General features: G+C 38.0%; 1 protein-coding gene and 1 long non-coding RNA gene across 7 annotated transcripts in view; one reads left to right on the forward strand and one right to left on the reverse strand.

The window, feature by feature from the left end:
- LOC129033174 (uncharacterized) overlaps positions 1-6837 on the forward strand; it is an 86087-nt gene extending 79250 nt beyond the window's left edge. The window contains exon 3 of the long non-coding RNA XR_010125756.1: positions 6024-6837. This is a non-coding gene — a long non-coding RNA (uncharacterized LOC129033174). The remainder of the gene's footprint in view (positions 1-6023) is intronic.
- The window catches only part of CNOT10 (CCR4-NOT transcription complex subunit 10), a 90186-nt gene that overhangs the window by 55065 nt on the left and 15075 nt on the right, over positions 1-20046 (reverse strand). For all 6 annotated transcript variants that reach the window (XR_010125755.1, XM_054481261.2, XM_054481259.2 and 3 more), the window contains exons 2-7: positions 14234-14328; positions 13227-13388; positions 9395-9545; positions 4846-4988; positions 1908-1994; positions 981-1064 (exon numbers count right to left, since the gene is read on the reverse strand). Coding sequence is in view for 5 of the 6 variants with exons in the window: in XM_054481261.2 (XP_054337236.1) it covers positions 981-1064; positions 1908-1994; positions 4846-4988; positions 9395-9545; positions 13227-13388; positions 14234-14328 (722 nt within the window). In the remaining variant the exon portion in view is untranslated. The remainder of the gene's footprint in view (positions 1-980; positions 1065-1907; positions 1995-4845; positions 4989-9394; positions 9546-13226; positions 13389-14233; positions 14329-20046) is intronic.

Here is a 20046-nt window from a genome sequence, read left to right on the forward strand (position 1 = left end):
AGGTCTAGGCCACAATTGTTCTCAAAAATCACTAGCACATTAACTAACTCAGTGACTAATCTGGATCCTGCCTGAGATTTTTAACCATATTTTCTCATGACTTTATACTTCTAAATTTATAGTTTTTCTAGAAGCATCAAGATTGTTCACAATTCTGTTTCTTTCCTATACCATCTTAAAAATTATCAATGAAAGATTAGGGTGGAGGGAGTGGAAGGAGGAAGTAATTCTATCTCAGTTAAATCGAAGGTACTGTCAAGCCAAAAGTCATTTGGAAAGGGCAGGTTTTGGCTACAATTTGACTTGTTAGATTTTTAATAAATTTTTTTTATTTCAAAAATTTTTTTTGACAGGGTCTCACCCTGTTGCCCAGGCTAGTGTGCAATGGCACGATCTCAGCTCACTGCAACTTCTGCTTCCTGGGTTCAAGTGACCCTCCCTCTTCAGCCTCCCCAGTGGCTGGGACTACAGGCACACACCACCACAGCCGGCTTATTTTTGTATTTTTAGTAGAGACAGGGTCTCATCATGTTGACCAGGCTGGTCTTGAACTCCTGACCTCAGGTGATCCACCCACCTTGGCCTCCTAAAGTGCTGGGATTACAGGTGAGTCACCATGCCTGGCCATAAATGTTTTGAGTATAATACTAAAAAATTCTAAAATAACCTAAATGTCTAATATTAGCAAAATGTTTAAGTGAGTTGTGATAAACCATTCACAGAAAAATAGGCAGTTATTTAAAATGGTGGTTTTGAAGGTTACATAAAATAGAAAAGTGCTTGTTGTAATTTTAAGTAAAAAAAAAAAAAAAAATTAAACTGTAGACACAGTATTATTACTACTTCCCAACTTTAAAATAGCAAGGTTTGTATCTGGCAGTATATGTAAAAGACTAAGAAAAATTATTTAAACCTGACAATACCCATAGTCTAAATAAGAAAGACACAAATTGAAAAACAAAAGTCCAGAAGAAACTTACATTTCCAGCTGTATTCATGACTGACTTGATTTCCCTTTTACATGCTTTCAGAGACTTCATTTGGATATAAGCTCGTACTTTGTACTGTCAAAGGGAAAATGTTAGTATGTTAAAACTATGGTGGATTTACATAAAGTTTTACTTTCTAGTTAAGAAAACCCAATCTATTTACAACACAGTTACACTAATTACTTGCTAAATCAAGTTTACAATTTTAGAAAATATGCTATTTTCACTGTACTCTTCGAATATACTTCAAAATACTAAAATCATGGTAGAATAAAAACTTAGCCAGATGTGGTGGCTCACGCCTGTAATCCCAATACTTTGGAGGCCGAGGCAGGCGCATCACCTGAGGTCAGGAGTTTGAGACCAGCCTGGCCAACATGATGAAACCCTGTCTCTACTAAAAATACAAAAAATTATCCGGTTGTGGTGATGTGTGCCAGTAATCCCAGCTACTCAGGAAGGCTGAGGCAGGAGAATCGCTTGAACCTGGGAGGCAGAGGTTGCAGCGAGCTGAGATCGCACCATTGCACTGCAGCTTGGGTGACAGAGTGAGGCTCCGTCTCAAAAAACAAACAAAAAACTTAAATACTCAAGTTCCAGGCAAAAATCCTATCAATCCTCTTCTGCACATGGCTAACAATGACTTTTTAAAATTCCAGTTGATTGTATCATGCAGTACATTCCCGTGTCATTTCTCTCAAACTTTATTTATAGAGCAATTTAAATAAATTATATTATCCTCTTAAGCAAAATGTACTTAGGATAAATGTGCTTTTAAACTACAATACTTCAAAAGACAAACAAATATATGCACCTTGAATTATTGACTGCTTCCAATGATCTATCTCATTGCTTCATTTGTCTTAACTACAATTAAATATATGTGATGTATTGCCCCCCCTTTAAAATTTATACTACCTGATGTATCTTTGATTTTGCAGCTTCTATTAGAGCTCCACTTTCAGCTTTATGATTAGATCCATCTTTGTTGTTGTTATTACCAGTCTGTAGGGTGATGAAACAAAGTTTATCAAAATTAAATATTTTTGACCATAATTTAAATCAGTGATTTACAAGTGAGCTAATCTAAATTACCTAGAGAGCATTTTCAAAATGTAGAATTTGTGGGGCATGGTGGTTCATGCCTGTAATCCCAGCACTTTGGAAGGCTGAGGCGGGCGGATCGCTTGAGCCCAGGAGTTCGAGACCAGCTTGAGTAACATGGCAAAATCCCATCTCTACAAAAAATACAAAAATTAGCTGGGCATGGTGGCATGTACCTGTAGTCCCAGCTACTCAGGAAGCTGAGGTGAGAAGACTACCTGAGCCCAGGAGATCAAGGCTGCAGTGAGCCGTGATTGTGCTACTATACTCCAGCCTGAGGTGGCAGAGCAAGACCCTGTCTTTAAAAAATGCAGAATCCCAGGTCCCACTCCTAGAGACTGAGGTTCAGTAGTCTAGAGTGGGTGTCAGGAAGCTCTACTCATGAGAAGCTCACAGTCGAACGTAATGATGAGCTGGTTTTATTTATTTACAATTTTAATTTTTCATAGAGACAGGGGTCTCCACTGTGGCCAGCCTGGGCTTGTTTTAAAAAGCATGAATATTACTTTAAGCAAAACTCAGAATATCTTTCTAAAACCCAGAACAGATCCACCCACTTCTTAAAACTTTATCTGTTATGAACACTGCCAATCACATCAAATTTGAACTTTCTAGTATTCAAAGTTCTTCAAGCTATCACTCACACTCATATTGTCAACATCATCTCCCACTGCTCTCCTCTGCATTTCTCTGGTACTGTTCATTTCATTACCAGAAAGGTCTCCAGCACACCATAAGCTCATACCTTCTGTGATATTCTCTGCCAGGCTGGTTATCCTGCTCTACCCCTCCTTTTCTGACTTGTCAAACTATTAACCATCTTCCAAGGCCCAAAACAAACATCCAAATTCCTTTGAAACATTCCCTAACCTCTTTCACCTCTTTCCTCTTTGTCCATAACCAGATGTTGCCCAATTTATCTCTTCCTAGACCTGAGATCCTTGAAAGCAAGGACTGCAATGTTTTTGTTTTTGTCACCTTAGTACCTAGCAGAGTACCTTAGAACCTGGCAGAGCACATAAGCATCTGATAAATTAAATTATATTTAATCAAATATTACAAGTACTGATATAAATATTTTACTACACAATATTTCGGTATAATGCTAAGGTTATTCAACTGAAATCCCTTATGAATACACACTTAAATTGAAAAAAGTAATGCCAGATGTTTATTTGCTTTTTAAACATCAAGAATGTACACAGGCAAAAAGGTATTGGCAACGTTTCCTGCAAACACTCCTTTTAAAACAAAGGGGCAGAAAATGGAAGAAAGACGGGTCATCCCTTGATAACCAGAAGCACAAGTAAAAGAAAAACATGAGACCCAGGATATACTCATACTGGGCACCAAGTCTCTCACCAGAACATGGTGAAGCTTAAACATCATAAATGTATGCTTTTTTATTTTTGAATTTGAGTCTTGCTCTGTCTCCCAGGCTGGAGTGCAGTGGCGCAATCTTGGTTCACTGCAAACCCCGCCTCTCAGTTTCAAGTGATTCTCATGCTTCAACCTCCTGAGTAGTTGGAATTACAGTTGTGTGCCACCATGCCCAGCTATTTTTTGTATTTTTAGTTAAGATAGGGTTTCACCATGTTGGCCAGGCTGGTCTCAAACTCCTGACCTCAGGTGATCCACCCGCCCTGGACTCTCAAAGTGCTGGGATTACAGGTGTGAGCTACCACGCCCAGCCATGTATTTTTTTTTTTTTTTTTTTAAGAACTTTAATGATGAAATTTTCCCTAATGAAAGCAATAGTGTTTATCCAGGTTATGGATTCTATTGTCTTAATTCCAATCTTTCAATTCTATAAAAATAATAGCTCATATATGAAAAGATAGTCAATGTACATCCTTAGCCATTAGGAAAATATAAATCAAAACTGTAACAAGATACCACTTCACACCCCCTAAGATGGCTAATTTTTTTTTAAAGATAGACAATAACCAGTGTTGGTAACAATGTGGAGAAATTACAACCTCACAAGTGGCCGGTGGGAATTTAAAATAGTGCAGCCACTCTGTAAAACAGTCTTGTATAGGGTTAAATATAGAGTTAAGATACCATATAACCCAGTGATTCTACTCCTAAATATTATATCCAAGATAACTGAAAACATATATCCACACAAAAATTTGTACATGAATGTTCACGGAAGCACTATATATAATAACCAAAAAGTAGAAAAGAACCCAAATGTCCACCAACTGATAAAGAAATTTTTAAAATGTGGCATATTCATATAATGAATGGAATATTATTCAGCCACAAAAGGCATGAAGTACATGAAAAAAAAATAAGTATATGCTACAATATGGATGAAGCTTCAAAGCATTACACTAAGTAAAAAAAGCCAGTGACAAATAGCCGCATATTATGATTCCATTCATATGTAATGTCCAGACGGTAAATTCAGAGACAGTAAGTAGATTAACGGCTGCTTGGAGCTGAGGAAAGGGGGAAATGGGGAGTGACTGCAAATGGTACAGGGTTTCTTTTTGGGGTGATAAAAATATTTTGAAATTAGATAGTAGTAATGGTTGTACAAATGTGAGTACACTCAAAACCACTAAACTCTACACTTTAAAATCGTAAAGCTTATAATATGAAAATTGTATCTTAAAGCTGTTAATAGTTCATAACCACAAATATTAATCATATTTTAATTGTTTTCTTTTTAATCCAGTAAACCAACAAGTAGACAGAATTAATCATATTTTAGATTTTAGTCTGATCATCTCTAAAGACTCACCTCATTCTTTCCATTTTTGTTATTGTTACCCTGTGAAATCATTTTTTCTAGGACAGCAAGAAGATGCAAAGCTTTCTCAGCTTGGTAGGTTAATATATACAGGTCTACAAGCAAAAAACACACTGCTTGGGCAAATTTTTCTTCTGGGAGAAAAAAACACAGAAAAGAATAGTCACAACCTAAAGTAAAGCACACATCTCAGACCACCCTCCAAAATAGGATACAAAGCTTTAAATAGCAAAGCACAAGTCTTTACTCAAATGAATACCTATCACCTAGAGCCATGAATGAAAGCAACTTGCAATGCCAACAATATCATTTTACTAGGCACTGCAAGGCCTCTCATTTCAGAAATTCCAGTGATTAAATCTTCCTTGGGAAAATATCTACTAAACACTAGCACATGTAATGAGGAATATTACTTTAGGCAGAAAGAAACCTGAATTCCAATAGAGGCTGTACATTCCTAACCTGAAATGTTGAAATCTGAAATTTTTAATCCTCCAAAATCCAAAACTTTTTTTGTTTCTGAGATGGTATCTCACTGTGTTACCCAGGCTGGAGTGCAGTGTTGCAATCTTGGCTTACTGCAACCTCTGCCTACTAGGCTTAAGAGATCCTTTCATCTTAGCCTCCTGAGTAGCTGGGACCACAAACATGTGTCACCATGCCTGGCTAATTTTTTCATAGAGACAAGGTTTCACTATGTTGCCCAGGCTGGTCTCAAGCTCCTGAGCTCAAGTGATCCACCCACCTTGGCCTCACAAAGGATAGGATTACAGATGTGAGCCACTGTGTCCAGCCTCAAAATCCAAAACTTTCTGAGCACAAATGATGCTCAAATAAAATGCTCATGGTAGCATTTTGGACCTCAGGTTAGGAATACTGAACCAGTAAGTATAATGCAAATATTCCAAAGTTAAAAAAAATCCCAAATCTGAAACACTTCTTGTCCCAAGCATTTTGGATAAGGGATACTCAATCTGTACCTACTCAGCCACTAACTAGGTATGTGTGGTCTCTGTACATCGTTTAACTTTTCAGACCTCAGCTGGCTGACCTGTAAAATGAGGAGAATATTTTACCTGCCTGAAGGCAGAGGGCTAGACCAGGGGATCTTGTGACGTTCCTTCTAACTAAAAAAGTCTATGACTCCATGAAATACATTTCTTTTCTAGGTCACGGAGATGGAAAAAAAAAAAAATCTGATTACAGAAGCAAAAGAAGCAAAGTATGGGCTGGAGTATATCAGAAAATTGAGACTGCCAAGAGACAAGACCTTCAAAAGAAAAAGAACCCAATGAAGAGAGGAAAGTTAACCTGGTGTGACATAAAACTATCTTTCCTTTCAAAAAAGAAGATAAAAGGAAAAATAAGGTCTAGAAGAGAAAATTTCAAAAGCCTTTAAAGAGTGGAATTCATTTAAAAACTGAAATTAACACAGCTGGTGTGCAAAGGTCATATATCTCCAAGGGCTTCTCACTGCACCTAAGACAGTAAGCCCTGCCCTAGGCTTTACCTGTTCTGCCTGTGGCTACTTCTGACTTTATTTCCTATTATCCTCCTTACCTAGCTCCAGTCACAATGATCTTGCTGCTATTGCTCTCATCAAACACAGCCTCTCACCTCAAGTCTTCTCCATATCCCATTACCTCCAGTGGGAATGCTTTCCCTCTAAACAGTAGCAAGGATAATGTCTTTTCTTTATTCAGGTCTCATTTCAAATACCATCTCATCCCAGGCCTTGCTTGATTACCTTACTTAAAACATCCCCAGTCAATCCCTACATTCTCACTCAATTTTAGCTTTACTTCATAGCATTCAGTATACAGCCAGCTCCCTGTATCTGACCTGCACCCACAGATTCAACCAACCTCAGATTGAAAATGTTAAAAGAAAAAAAAAAGAATTGTTGCATCTGCACTGAATATGTACAGATGTTTTCCCCATCACTGTTCCCTAAACAATATGGTATAAAAACATTTTCATAGCATTTACAGTGTATTAGATATTATAAGAAATTTAGCGATTATTTAAAATGTACAGGAGGACGTACACAGAGACTGTATGTAAATACTACACCATTTTATATAAGGGATTTAAGTATCAGCAGATTTTGGTATCTGAAGAGGGGTGTCCTAGAACCAATCTCCCTTGAATACCAAGGGATGGCTGTTTTTTAATTATGTTGCTTTCTCTCCTATTAGAATAGAAGCTTAACGGGGGTAAAGAGTTTCTGTATTTCATTCACTGCATTATCTCCAGACCCAGAACAGTGTCTGGCCCACAGTATTGGCCCATGTGCTCAATTAGCATATGTTGTATGAAGAATCTGAGTACTGGCCAGGCATGGTGGTTCACACCTGTAATCCCAGCACATTGGGAGGCCAAGGTGGGTGGACTGCTTGAGCCCAGGAGTTCAAGACCAGCCTAGGCAACATGGCGAAACCCAGTCTCTGCAAAACAATACAAAAATTAGCTGGGTGTGGTGGCGCGTGACTGTAATCCCAGCTACTGAAGAGGCTGGGGTGGGAGGATCGCTTGGGCCTGGCAGGTGGAGGTTGCAGTGAGTGGAGTTCACACCACTGCACTCCAGCCTGGGCAACAGAAAGAGACCCCATCTCAAAAAAAAAAAAAAGAAGCTGAGTAGTTATGATTCCAAGTTTGACACTGTAGAAAAGGCAAAACTATAGAGACAGTAAAAAGATCAGTGGTTATAGGTAGAAAGGGAATGAACAGGCACAACACAGAATTCTTAGGGCAGTGAAAAATACTCTGTATGATACTATAATGAATATATTTGTCCAAACACATAGAACATACAACACCAAGCGTGGACCCTAACGTAAACTATGAACTTTGGATGATTATGATGTATCAATGTAGGTTTATCAATTATAACAAATGCACCACACTGTTGGGGGATAATGGTAATGAGGGAGGCTATGGATGTGTTGGGGCAGAGGACACATGGGAAATCTCTGTACAAGAGGAAACTTGGTTTTCCTGTAAATCTAAACCTTCTCTAAAAAAACAGTCTTTAAAAAAAATCCAAGCAGTAAAAGTTAAAAAAAAAAAAAAAAAAGCCATAATATTTTAAAAGAAAAATGGATGTGAATACTGACTAATTGATTACTATTAATATATTCTGTTCAGCCACAGTGCAGATTAATAGAGTTTCATGAATTCCGGAAATTATTTTTTCTTTTTTTTTTTTTTTTTTTGAGAACAAGTTTCGCTCTTGTTGCCCAGGCTGGAATGCCGTGGTGCGATCTTGGCTCACTGCAACCTCGGCCTCTCAGGTTCAAGTGATCCTCCTGTCTCAGCCTTCCTGAGTAGCTGGGATTACAGGCATGTGCCACCACATCCAGCTAATTTTATATTTTTAGTAGAGACGGGGTTTCCCCATGTTGATCAGGCTGGTCTCGAACTCCTGACCTCAGATGATCTGCCCGCCTCAGCCTCCCAAAGTGCTGGGATTACAGGCGTGAGCCACTGCGCTGGGCATATTTATATTTTAATAGCTGCCTTTAAAGACAGTTTCTCCATATTGAAATTCTAAGAAGCATCAATAACAGTAACTTTACAGAAAAATGTGTACAGTCCTAAAAGTGTAACTCTGATTTCTAGCTATACAGAAGGACCTGGTCACTAATTACATAATCCCTTACCACTGGTGTCTCTCTTGCCCAGTCTGTCCAGCTACCAAGCTCTCAGGATTGAGGGAAAGAAGAGAAGCACCTCACAATGGCTCTCTGGAGCCATAGTAATCAGCTGTTCAACCAGCTGTCAGCAAAAGGGGACTCTGTACCTCTTCCCAAAGCACCACAGAGCGCTATCACACCCCACCACTTGTCCTGTGGTAACCACATCAGCAATCAGGCATTCCTGATAAATTAGGAATTCTCATTTGTGTTTTGAATGTAAAAGAAAGCAATTATGGAAAAAAAAGACAAATATGTAACTCACAAATGGAATTTGACTGCTTGTGGGCTAGAAACCAACAGCCTTCTCTAACAACCATTTCCAGGATCCAGCTTTCTCCTTGGCTCTTCTTTTTTCCTTTGCCCTTACTTTTCTTGCTACTCCTACTTGAGGTTAGTAAGCTAATTAAGATAGCAAAAAACTAACTGTTCTATACTTCCTACTCCATAATTACCACCAAAAATTTCAGTAAGGTAATAGGCAAAAACGAAATACCTCACTGTCCCCGAACATTCCAAAATGCTACTTCCTTAATGTACTAAAGTAAGAAAGGATCAGGTACACTAAAATAGTGTTGAAACAGCAAAAACCCCACAAACATCACTAAGTGTTTTCAACACTTTCCAACAGCATTTTTAACAGTTATCTTCAAAATTTGGGAAGGGACACTCAAAGAAAACCTGGATTACATTTTTATCTTTTCTAACCATTAAGCAAAGCTGATACGGCTTTTCTTTGAATACTGACATGGACTTCTCAGATTTAGGTTATCTAGGTAAAAGTACCACAGAACTTTGCAAGTATAGGGAAGATAGGGAAATTTTTGACTTGACAGATAACATACCAAAAGGCTCTATGAATTGATAAAGTTTTTCACCAACTGATATGGCTTCTGTATACTGCCGCAGATGATAAAGAATGACTGCTTGATTATAGTACAACATGCTGTTTTCAACATCATCTAATCCATCCATTTCTTCAACAGCTGAGTGGACCTATAAAGCAATCAACAGAGATTATATTTTAACAACATTAAGGAAATAAAAAGCAAAAGTGAAAGAATTCATATGAATAAAAAGGAACATAGGCCAACATTCTTATTCTGAATTTTTCCATACTTTCAACAGTATCTTTAGATTTTAATTACTCTCACATACTAAAAATTATTTTCATTCTTCTGTGCCACACATAATAAAATTTTAGGTAAAATGTTTTGATGAGACTTTATTAAGTACCCAGCACATGGCTAGACAATTATCTTCCTTGTCACTGTGAAGCTATCTTCCCTGTTTCAATTGGTAACACAGCTTCTGAGTAGGATTCCCATCTCCTAGTCTCACAACCTACAAGAAGCTACACCAAGCGTGCAACAAACTCAAAATGACTTTTCCCATAAAAATGTCATGTAGTATTCATAGTTTGATTTCATTTTCTAAAAACTAAGGTAAAATTTAAACATTAATAATAGCTGGTTGGGCGTGGCAGCTCATGCCTATAATCCCAGCATTTTGGGAGGCCGAGGCAGGCAGAACACTTGAAGTCAGGAGTTCGAGACCAGCTTAGCCAACATGGTGAACCCTGTCTCTACTAAAAATACAAAATATAAAAAAAAAATTTAGCTGGGTGTGGTGGCACGTGCCTGTAGTCCCAGCTACTCAGGAGGCTGAGGGAGGAGAGTTGCTTAAATCCAAAAGGCAGAGGCTGCAGTGAGCCAAGATCACATCACTGCACTCCAGCCTGAACAACACAGCGAGACTCTGTATCAAACAAAACAAAACAAAAATAGTTAACTATTTACCATGTGCCAGACTTGCTATGTTAAAACTCTTACAGGTTAATCCTCACCATACCTCAAGGTCATAGATAATTTTTTTTTTTGAGATGGAGTCACCCAGGCTGGAGTGCAGTGGCATGAACTCAGCTCAGCGTAACCTCCACCTCCAGGGTTCAAGTGATTCTCCTGCCTTAGCCTCCTGAGTAGCTCGGACTACAGGCATGCACCACAACACCTGGCTAATTTTGTATTTTTAGTAGAGATGGGGTTTCACCATGTTGGCCAGGCTGGTCTTGAACTCCTGACCTCAGGCGATCTGCCCACCTCGGCCTCCCAAAGTGCTTGGATTACAGGCATGAGCCACCGCACCTGGCCGAGGACATATATAATTTCATTTCCACTTTATACATAAGGAAACCAGCACAGAAAACTTAATTTTCTTGCCCAAGGCCATAGGGCTAGAAAGTATATTTTCAGGTTTTGTTCCCGTAAAAAAGAATAGATTTTTTTAAAGTACTCAATAACAAAAATATATTATTGTACACATGATGGTTAGAAAAGGCTTTTATGGGCTTCACTAAAGGCTAACATCTGTAACTGACAGTAAAAGAAAAAAAAAAAGCATGACATTTTGCATTCTCAAACTGTATACCCCCTTCTGTAAGCTGTAGCAACGGGCTTTTAAATTTTAATTAAGCTTTACAACCATTGCACAATTCCATATAACACATTTAAAACTGACCTTTGCCATTATGAAGATTGCAATAAATTATTGTTCAATATTAAGTAATTAACTCTAAGACCAACACTTCCGTAGAACTCTGATATACAGTACATGGATTTAACAGCCTTGGTTTGACTAATGGCAAGGAACCTGAAGGTTCACAACACACAATGATTTGTAAATTTTGTAACTGGACTTCAACAGACGTCAACCACCCACGTGGTTAAGCTTGACATGATTCAAATGTTAGCCAAGTGGTCCTAGCTGACCAATATGTGCATCTCAATGAGTTTGGGAACTTTTTATAATCTTCACTTATCAAGTCACTATCTTAAAGAGATTAAAAACAGTATCTTCAAACAGTGAAAACTCAATTTCCAAAGGCAACTCTTTCTGTAGTTATGTAATGCAGAGAGACTGAGTTAAGAAGAGTTTAGCCAGAAAAGCTTTTAGATAAACTATGGCGTTTTGGATTCAGCAATGGTTGAATAATTATCACACGAATAACTTTGCCACATATTCTATGACTCACCAAAATAGTCTAGTAATTGCTCCAGCCAAAAGAAAAACTACTCATTAAGTGAAATTAGACATTTGTTAATTAAAATGGAATAGGTTGAAAAGGTGTGTCACTGTGCCCAATGTGACTGAGAACAGAAGTATGATTTAAAGAAGCCAGTAACCACAAGTACAAACACTTCTAGGAAACTCAAGAGTTGGAAGGCCCTAACAAACCTTATAAACAATAAAAGCTAGTGAAAGAACTTCACAAAGTTTTTTTGGCCTAACTGGAAGTTTGCAGGAATTGCTTACTCAAAAAAAGTTTAACGGCTGAACTTATTCTCAAAAACCAAACAAATTTGTCCTGGAAGAAACTGTCTATGGGGTCATAGGGTGCATGTACTAGATTATCAGTAAGCATCATCTTTCTTTTGATTCTGGAACACTAGATAAAGTCATCAGTAATAATACTGGAGTAATGAGGAAACGTGAGGACATATAAATTTATGAAGACTGAGACAGGTAGGAGAACAGGCTCAAGAGTCAGAAGGCCTGGTTTAAATCTGTTCTTCCCCTTCCTAGTTGTGTAAATTTAAATTAGACTTCCTAAACCCTGGTTTTAAAACTGAGATAATAAGCACCTACTGCCTCAAGAGTTGAATGTGAGGATTATATGAGATAAGGCATAAAAAGCACATAATACAGAATTTGGCACCAAGTATGCATTCAATAAATGGTAGCTATTATTCTCATTTTTGAATTTTAATGGGGTTTAAAAATTACTTTATGCCTATAAAGGATTATAGAGAGCCTGAAGGGACAACTTGCTTCTACCTGTGTCACACTTTAGGGTGATACTATAGAGTATCATGGTACTCATGATTACAGGAAAGGTCTCATGGCTCCCTAACAGCATGAAGCAGTAACTAAAATTACAGGCTCTAGAGTTAAATACAACTGAGTTCATGTAGCTCTTACTACTCAAAAACTTTGTGTCTTTGGACAATTTACACAGCTATCTGTGCCTTGGCTTTCCCACTTTTAAAATAAGAAAAATTATATAGCTATTTCATAGGGCTACTGAGAAGAACAAGCTGAGAAGTTGCATACAAGCTCTTGGCAGAGCCCTGTCACACAGTGAACATTTAACATACGCTAGCTGATCCTATCAGCACCATCACTGTTATCAGCCCTCTTGAACACCAAAAGTCTAGCCCCAGGATTCAAGAAACATTGCCGTTATCACCAGACCAATCCCCAATTCAAGCCCCAAGCCAGATACAAAGCAGAATATCCTCTATTTAATTAATCATCTCCTGATCCAAATGCTAAAACAACTTGACATTAGGGTTAATCATATTTTTGTAATTATAAACAAGATACATCTCCACAGCTAAACTTCTTCATATAGTTCTTTCTCAAAACTCCAAAGCTCATTCAAATTTGGTATATTAGTATGTTCTGTTCAAGTTAATTAAAACCCCAATTAAAAAAAAAAATCTCACAACATACCTTTTATCTCCTGGAATAATAATTTTACGGAAATAAAATTAATGCCAACAAATGTTTCAGACAAGAAATACCAGACAAATCACATTTATTTTCTTTAACTATTTGTATTTCATAAATTAAAGAACAGAACAATATTTTTTATAGTTAAATTCATTTGTATATCACCTGATTCTTCAGCTGGTTAAGTGTTTGTCTCAAATTATCTGTTGTTGTTTGGTTACTTTTAAAAAACTCAGCTACTGCTGTATTCAAAATTATTTTATAATCATCTTTGTTTATATCTTGTAGACAGGCAAGGTGTTGTAGACAGGCATCATAATTTCCAGACTAAAAAAAAAAACCACACACACACACACACAATTACATACCAGCTTTAAGAACAGTATATCATTCCAAATATATTTCATTCATCTTTATCTTAAAAGTTCTTAAAAAGAAAGATGTAGTTTCCCTACATATACTAATCAAAGTCACTAAAGCAATATTCATGTCAGTTAAGAAACTGTGGATATTTACTTCCTAAGACTCAAAACCCTGACATTGACACATATAAGACACATATATTGATATGATAAATATACTGGTATATACATATAGTGCTAGCAGGGTATTAATGGCTGAGGCTAGTCAAGAAAGGTAATATAATCACTCCAAATTTTATTTTCTAGTAAATATATTTTGAATACCCAAGCATCAAGTTCTTCTGCTTACATGCACGTAACCTGACAACCAAATAAAGTTTTCTTTCATATTGTTTAATGTCAGAAAAAGTTAAAATTCTGCCAATAAAGTTTTGGGGTTCCATTTTAAAGTACCTTCAAGAAAATAATTTTTGAATCTGATATTTTCAGAAATAAATAAAAGAATTGAACAGCATGTGAAATGAAAAGACTGACCCACATACTTACAAATCTAAATTTAAAAGACTTAAAAACAACAGTATATGAGTTAAAACATGTTTACAAAAACTTGGGAATGGCTCCAATTACTCCCATTCCTTTCACCATATTTAAACTCTAAAACATTTATTTTTAAAATTAAACCTACTTATCTCTAAATTAACTTTTGAATTATTACAGAGTAAAAATTGTAAATTTAAAAATTCACTATGAAAAGATTCATACTTGACAGAACCCTACAACTTGAGCAGATTAAGAGAAGCCATTTCTTACTGTGAAAGCTTGGAAAGCATTGGTGGATAACTCCTTCTCTTGATCAGTGATCCCAGAGGACTGACCTGTGCCTTCATGTTTCTCTGCTCCCTGATCTGCAAACATACAAATTTTACAGTTCTTTAGAAATAAAAGTTGTACAGTGGTCACTCCTTATCCAGTTTCACTTTCTGCAGTTTCAGTTACCCAGGTCAAATATGGTATGAAAATATCAAATGGAAAATTCTAGATATAAGCAGTACTTAAGTTTTAAACAGCAATGTTCTGAGTAACATGATGAAATCTCTTGCCATCCTGCAGTGTCCCGCTCTGTCCCATCCAGGAAGTCAATCATTCCTCTGTCCAGCATTCCATGTTGTATAAGATACCTCCCCCTTGGACACATAGTAGCCATCTTGGTTATCAGATCAATAGGTCATAGGAAGAAAGGTGAGTAGGGTACAGTAAGATATTTTGAGAAAGAGAAACCACATTCAGATAACTGTTATTTTATTACTGTTGTTGTTAATCTCTTACTGTGCCTCACTTATAAACTTTATCATAGTTATGTATGTATGAAAAAAAGCAGTACATAGGTTCAGTACTATCTGTGGTTTCAAGTATCCACCGGAGGACCCTGAATGTATCTCCTGAGGAAAAGGTGGGGGACTACTGTATAGTGAATTTGTCCCTAGTTTTCATCTTGTGTTCTTCCTAATAAAGTGGCCAAAGTTAGGGCTCTCTCAACAATGACTGATTAATGTTGCCAGACGTGGTGGCTCATGCCTGTAATCCCAGCACTTTGGGAGGCCAAGGCAGGAAATCACGAGGTCAGGAGATCGAGACCATCCTGGCTAACATGGTGAAACCCCATCACTACTAAAAATACAAAAAAAAAAAAAAAAAATTAGCTGGGCGTGGTGGCGGGCACCTGTAGTCTCAGCTACTTGGGAGACTGAGGCGGGAGAATGGCGTGAACCTGGGAGGTGGAACTTGCAGTGAGCCAAGATAATGCCACTGCACTCCAGCTGGGGCGACAGAGCAGGACTCCGTCTCAAAAAAAAAAACAATGACTGATTAATGTTATAAGCTAATAAGAAGCTACTCCTCTGAAAACTTGAAAAGGTTCCTTTGGCCAAGTTGAAACACAATGAAAAGCTGCCCACTTAAATAAAGACCACAAGCTCTGTTGATGAGGACATTCAAGCTGAGAATATTGTGTTCTTTAAAAAATATATGATCTGCCACCCAGCAATATATAGTCCCACATAGTCAAGCAACTATGCCAGGTGCTGGAGATATAAACACACCTACGATGCCTTTAAGAGGTTTATAATTTAGTTGGAAAGTAGTAACAATCAGAAAACTGCATTGATAAGGGCTTACAGCTAATTTCCAGGCAAGGAATACTTTCATAGGCTCAGAAATCCAAAATATTAACACATTTAAAAAATTTCTTTAATACGTTAAGTGTCCATATAAATTCACAGTAAAGGTTAATAATCTGTTTAGCTGGGAAAACTACCTCCTACCTCTATAATTTACTATTTTAAATATTAGATGTTTTGCTTTTTGTTTTAATTTGAAAATAGAATTCCAAAATAAAGGTAAAAATCTCAGCTGAACCAAACCTAAAACTACTCAGAACAAAAGTGTGTTAAGTACTCTAACAAATGCTTCAATACTTTTTATAGTTCTCTCAAGAGTCATTGTTGGCTGGGCGTGATGGCTCATGCCTATAATCCCAGCTACTTGGGAGGCTGAGGCACGAGAATTGCTTGAACCTGGGAGGCAGAGGTTGCAGTGAGCTGAGATCACGCCACTTCACTCCAGCCTGGGCGACAGAGTGAGACTGTCTTGAGAAAAAAAAAAGGCCAGGTGTGGTGGCTCACGCCTGTAATCCCAGCATTTTGGGAGGCTGAGGCGGGTGGATCACGAGGCCAGGAGATCGAGGCCATCCTGGCTAACATGGAGAAACCCCATCTCTACTGAAAATACAAAAATTAGCTGGGCGTGATGGCGGGCGCCTATAGTCCCAGCTACTCAGGAGGCTGAGGCAGGAGAATGGCGTGAACCTGGGAGGCAGAACTTGCAGTGAGCCGAGATTGCGCCACTGCACTCCAGCCTGAGCAACAGAGTAAGACTCTGTCAAAAACAAACAAACAAACAAAAAAAACTATCAGAGACTGGGCAATTTATAAAGAAATGAGGTTTAATTGGCTTATGGTTCCACAGGCTGTACAGAAAGCACATATAGGGAGTGCTCAGGAAACTTACAATCATGGCAGAAGGCAAAGAGGAAGCAAGCACATCTTCACATGGTCAGCAGAAGAGAGAGCAAAGGGGGAGGTGCTACACATTTTTAAATAACGACATCTAGTGAGAACTCACTCACTATCACCAGTACAGCAAGGGGGAAATCCATCCCCATGATCCAGTCACCTCCCACCAGGTCCCTCCCCTAACACTGGGGATTTACAATTCAACATGAGATTTGGTTGGGGACACAGAGCTACACGATATCATTAGGTCATTGTTTTTTGGTTTTTTATTTTTTTCAAAGAGTCTAAGCCAATTAGAATTAATTAAATAGAATTACAATGTCCTACATTCTGAATTTTTCTGGTTATTTCCTCAATATTACATGCAGTTTAACATTTCTGGCAAGAATACTATATAGATAATGTAAATATTAGTCATTTTTATTTATTTTTTATTTTATTTATTTATTTAGATGGAGTCTTGCTCTGTCACCCAGGTTGGACTGCAGTGGCACAATCTTGGCTCAGCCTCCCGAGTAGCTGGGACTACAGGCACCTGCTACCATACCTGGCTAATTTTTTTATTTTTAGTAGAGACGGGGTTTTGCCATGTTGGCCAGGCTGGTCTCAAACTTCTGACCTCCCAGGTGACTGCTGGCCTCAGCCTCCCAAAGTGCTAGGATTACAGGTGTGAGCCACTGCGCTTTGCCTAGTCATTTTTAATGTTAAGTTTTCTTTTCTGCAAAAATTTGCCATTTGTTTTTAAAAGGTGCCTTTTATATTTTACTATCTCCCAAAGAATATTCTGTTTCTTGGTTCAACTCACCAGCAAAAACTCCACACACCACTAATGGAAATATCATTAAAAGGAAATGTGACCACTGCATAAATGTGATGTCATGGACCGCAAACATAGGTAGGTGATGGCAATGTCACTGTGTATGACTTTATTAAATTTCAAAGTCTCACAATATTTGAATTTCTTATTTATACAGGAACTTTTTTCATACAGAATTGTTGCTTCAGACTGAAACTCAAAGACCTCCAAAGCTTGGACCTATCTGCAAAATGGGGATAAGAAAACCCTTTTTCAAGTTACTGTAAGGCTTTAGTAAGAATATATGTGAAGTAATTGGCATGTACCTGGCAGAGTAAACCCCGATACGTAGCACAATAGTGCAGATTCTATCATTTTCAACATACAGACGGGAGGCAGGTTGCACAGTGACGTACAGACAATTTTTAGAATTGAAATAAGACTAAAACTTTAATGTCACTTCAGAAATTAAACAGATGCTACAAAGTGGAACTGGGGCAAGTTTCAGCTTCCCTATTTACTAAAATGAGAGTCTGTATTAAATAGTTTTTAGCATCCCTTCCAACTCAGATTCAGTAACTCCAAACATGCTTTTATAAAGAAACTGACGCCGGGCGCAGTGGCTCACGCCATTATCCCAGCACTTCGGGAGGCCGAGGCAGGCGGATAACCTGAGGTCAGGAGTTCAAGACCAGCCTGGACAACATGGTAAAACCCCATCTCTACTAAAAACACAAAAATTAGCTGGGCGTGGTGGTGCATGCCTGCAGTCTCAGCTACTTGGGAGGCTGGAGCAGAAGAATCACTTGAACCTGGGAGGCGGAGGTTGCAGTGAGCCAAGATCATGACACTGCACTTTAGCCTGGGTGACAGAGCAAGACTTCATCTCAAAAAAAAAAGAAACTGATATGTTTGTTCCTAAAGCAGCACTCATATCCAATTAAGGTTTCTATGGAAGACAAATACCCACATGAGAAATAGTAGACCACCTTGTCCCCGAGTTTAACCTTCAAGAGTGCCTACAACCAACTTTCCAGAAAGTTGTCAAGAATCACACTGGTCATGGGGTTCTTTTGCTTACTGTCTCCTTTCCATTCTTCCCTCTCCTTCTATAGATCTGCCAACATGGACTCAAGTTGGGGCTAGAGCTAGTGGAATGTTCCCCCAGTATGGTGCCCCAGAGTTGCATCTGTCATAGTAGCCTCCACTTTCGCACCTCATCCATCACAAGCCCCCTTCCAGGATACTGGGAAGTGTGACTCCCTCTATAATGGCTTCCAGGAGTTGCCTAGATAAACAAACTCCCTTATCCTCAAGAACCCTGCCAGAGTCCTTCATAGTGTTCCTCAAACATCAGAAACTTGCTGAAAGAAGAGTAAATATGAATGGCTTAATAACATGAAATGAAATTCAGCCTCATTATTTATTAAATAATTGGAAATTAAAACGATAATACTAAATGTCTAGAAATAAATATTCTTCAAGAGACTTGATAACGAAATCATGGTATAGGAATACAATGGCACATTAACAGTTATTAAGTCTATATAACTTGATGTGGAAAAATATTTACAACATGTTAAATAAAAGAAACAGATTGCAAACTGCTTTGTACAACTGAATCCCATGTTTTATAAAAATATATACACAAATATGTACCTCTGAATAAGTATAAAGTCTACAAGGATACACAGCAAACCATTCATCAAACTGTATGTGCACTTATGATCTGGGCACTTTTTGATAACTGCCTAGACACCAGGAGCATCTCAAAGAACCAGTTGTTGGCCAGGTGTCGTGGCTCACACCTGTAGTTCCAGCATTTTGGGAGGCCAAGGTGGGTGGATCACTTGAGCCCAGGAGTTCAAGACCAGTCTGGGCAGCATGGTGAAACCCCGTCTCTACAAAAAATACAAAAATTAGCTGGGCATGGTGGCATGCATCTGTAGTACCAGCTAAAAGCAAGGCGAAGGTGGGAGGATTGCTTGAACACAGGAGGTAGAGGGTGCAGTGAGCTGAGATTGTGCCACAGCACTCCAGCTTTGGCAGCAGAATAAGACCCCATCTTAATAAACTAAAAATAAAAGAACCAGTTGTCAACAGAACTAACTTTGGGAAGTCCTAGCCTGGCACGTCAGCAGTCAGTGAAGATTCCCAACTTCCCTTTTCCAAGAAGGCAATATGACATAATTAAAAGAGCACAAGTCTTAGAATCAGTCACATTTTCAGTCCAGTCTTCCTTTGGCCTGTCTTTAATTGGAGATGCTAAATAAATATAGCTCACTTCCCCACTTTCCTTTTACCAGAACTAAAAATTCTTGTAGTTATATTTTAAAAAATATATTTATGTCTGGAATTTAAACATAAAAATTAACAGTAAAATTCAATTTCATGTGACTTGACTATGAAACAGCTCTTTAGATCACTACGAAACCCCCAGAAGACTGCACACCCTTTTGAGAGCCACAACTTATAACAATGTAATACTGTATAACTTGAACTTAAACAAACTCACCTAAGAACTTATCTGCCGTATAAAAAAGGCATTCCAGTATTTGGGCTTATTAAAAAGTGTTACTTCTGATAATTAAAGTTAGCAGGTCAATTAGTATTTTATTTCCACTTTAGCATACGACAGGGAGGAGGAAAAGCTAAGAGTTAAGTGAATAAAGTTTGCCAGTTTCAAAGGACAATGTTAAACAGTTTTTCCTTTGGAAAGCCAATAACAATGAGTTTCACTGCAAGAACATACTGTT

Source organism: Pongo pygmaeus, chromosome 2 (genome assembly GCF_028885625.2).
Source record: "Pongo pygmaeus isolate AG05252 chromosome 2, NHGRI_mPonPyg2-v2.0_pri, whole genome shotgun sequence".
In the NCBI taxonomy this organism is placed as follows: domain Eukaryota; kingdom Metazoa; phylum Chordata; class Mammalia; order Primates; family Hominidae; genus Pongo; species Pongo pygmaeus.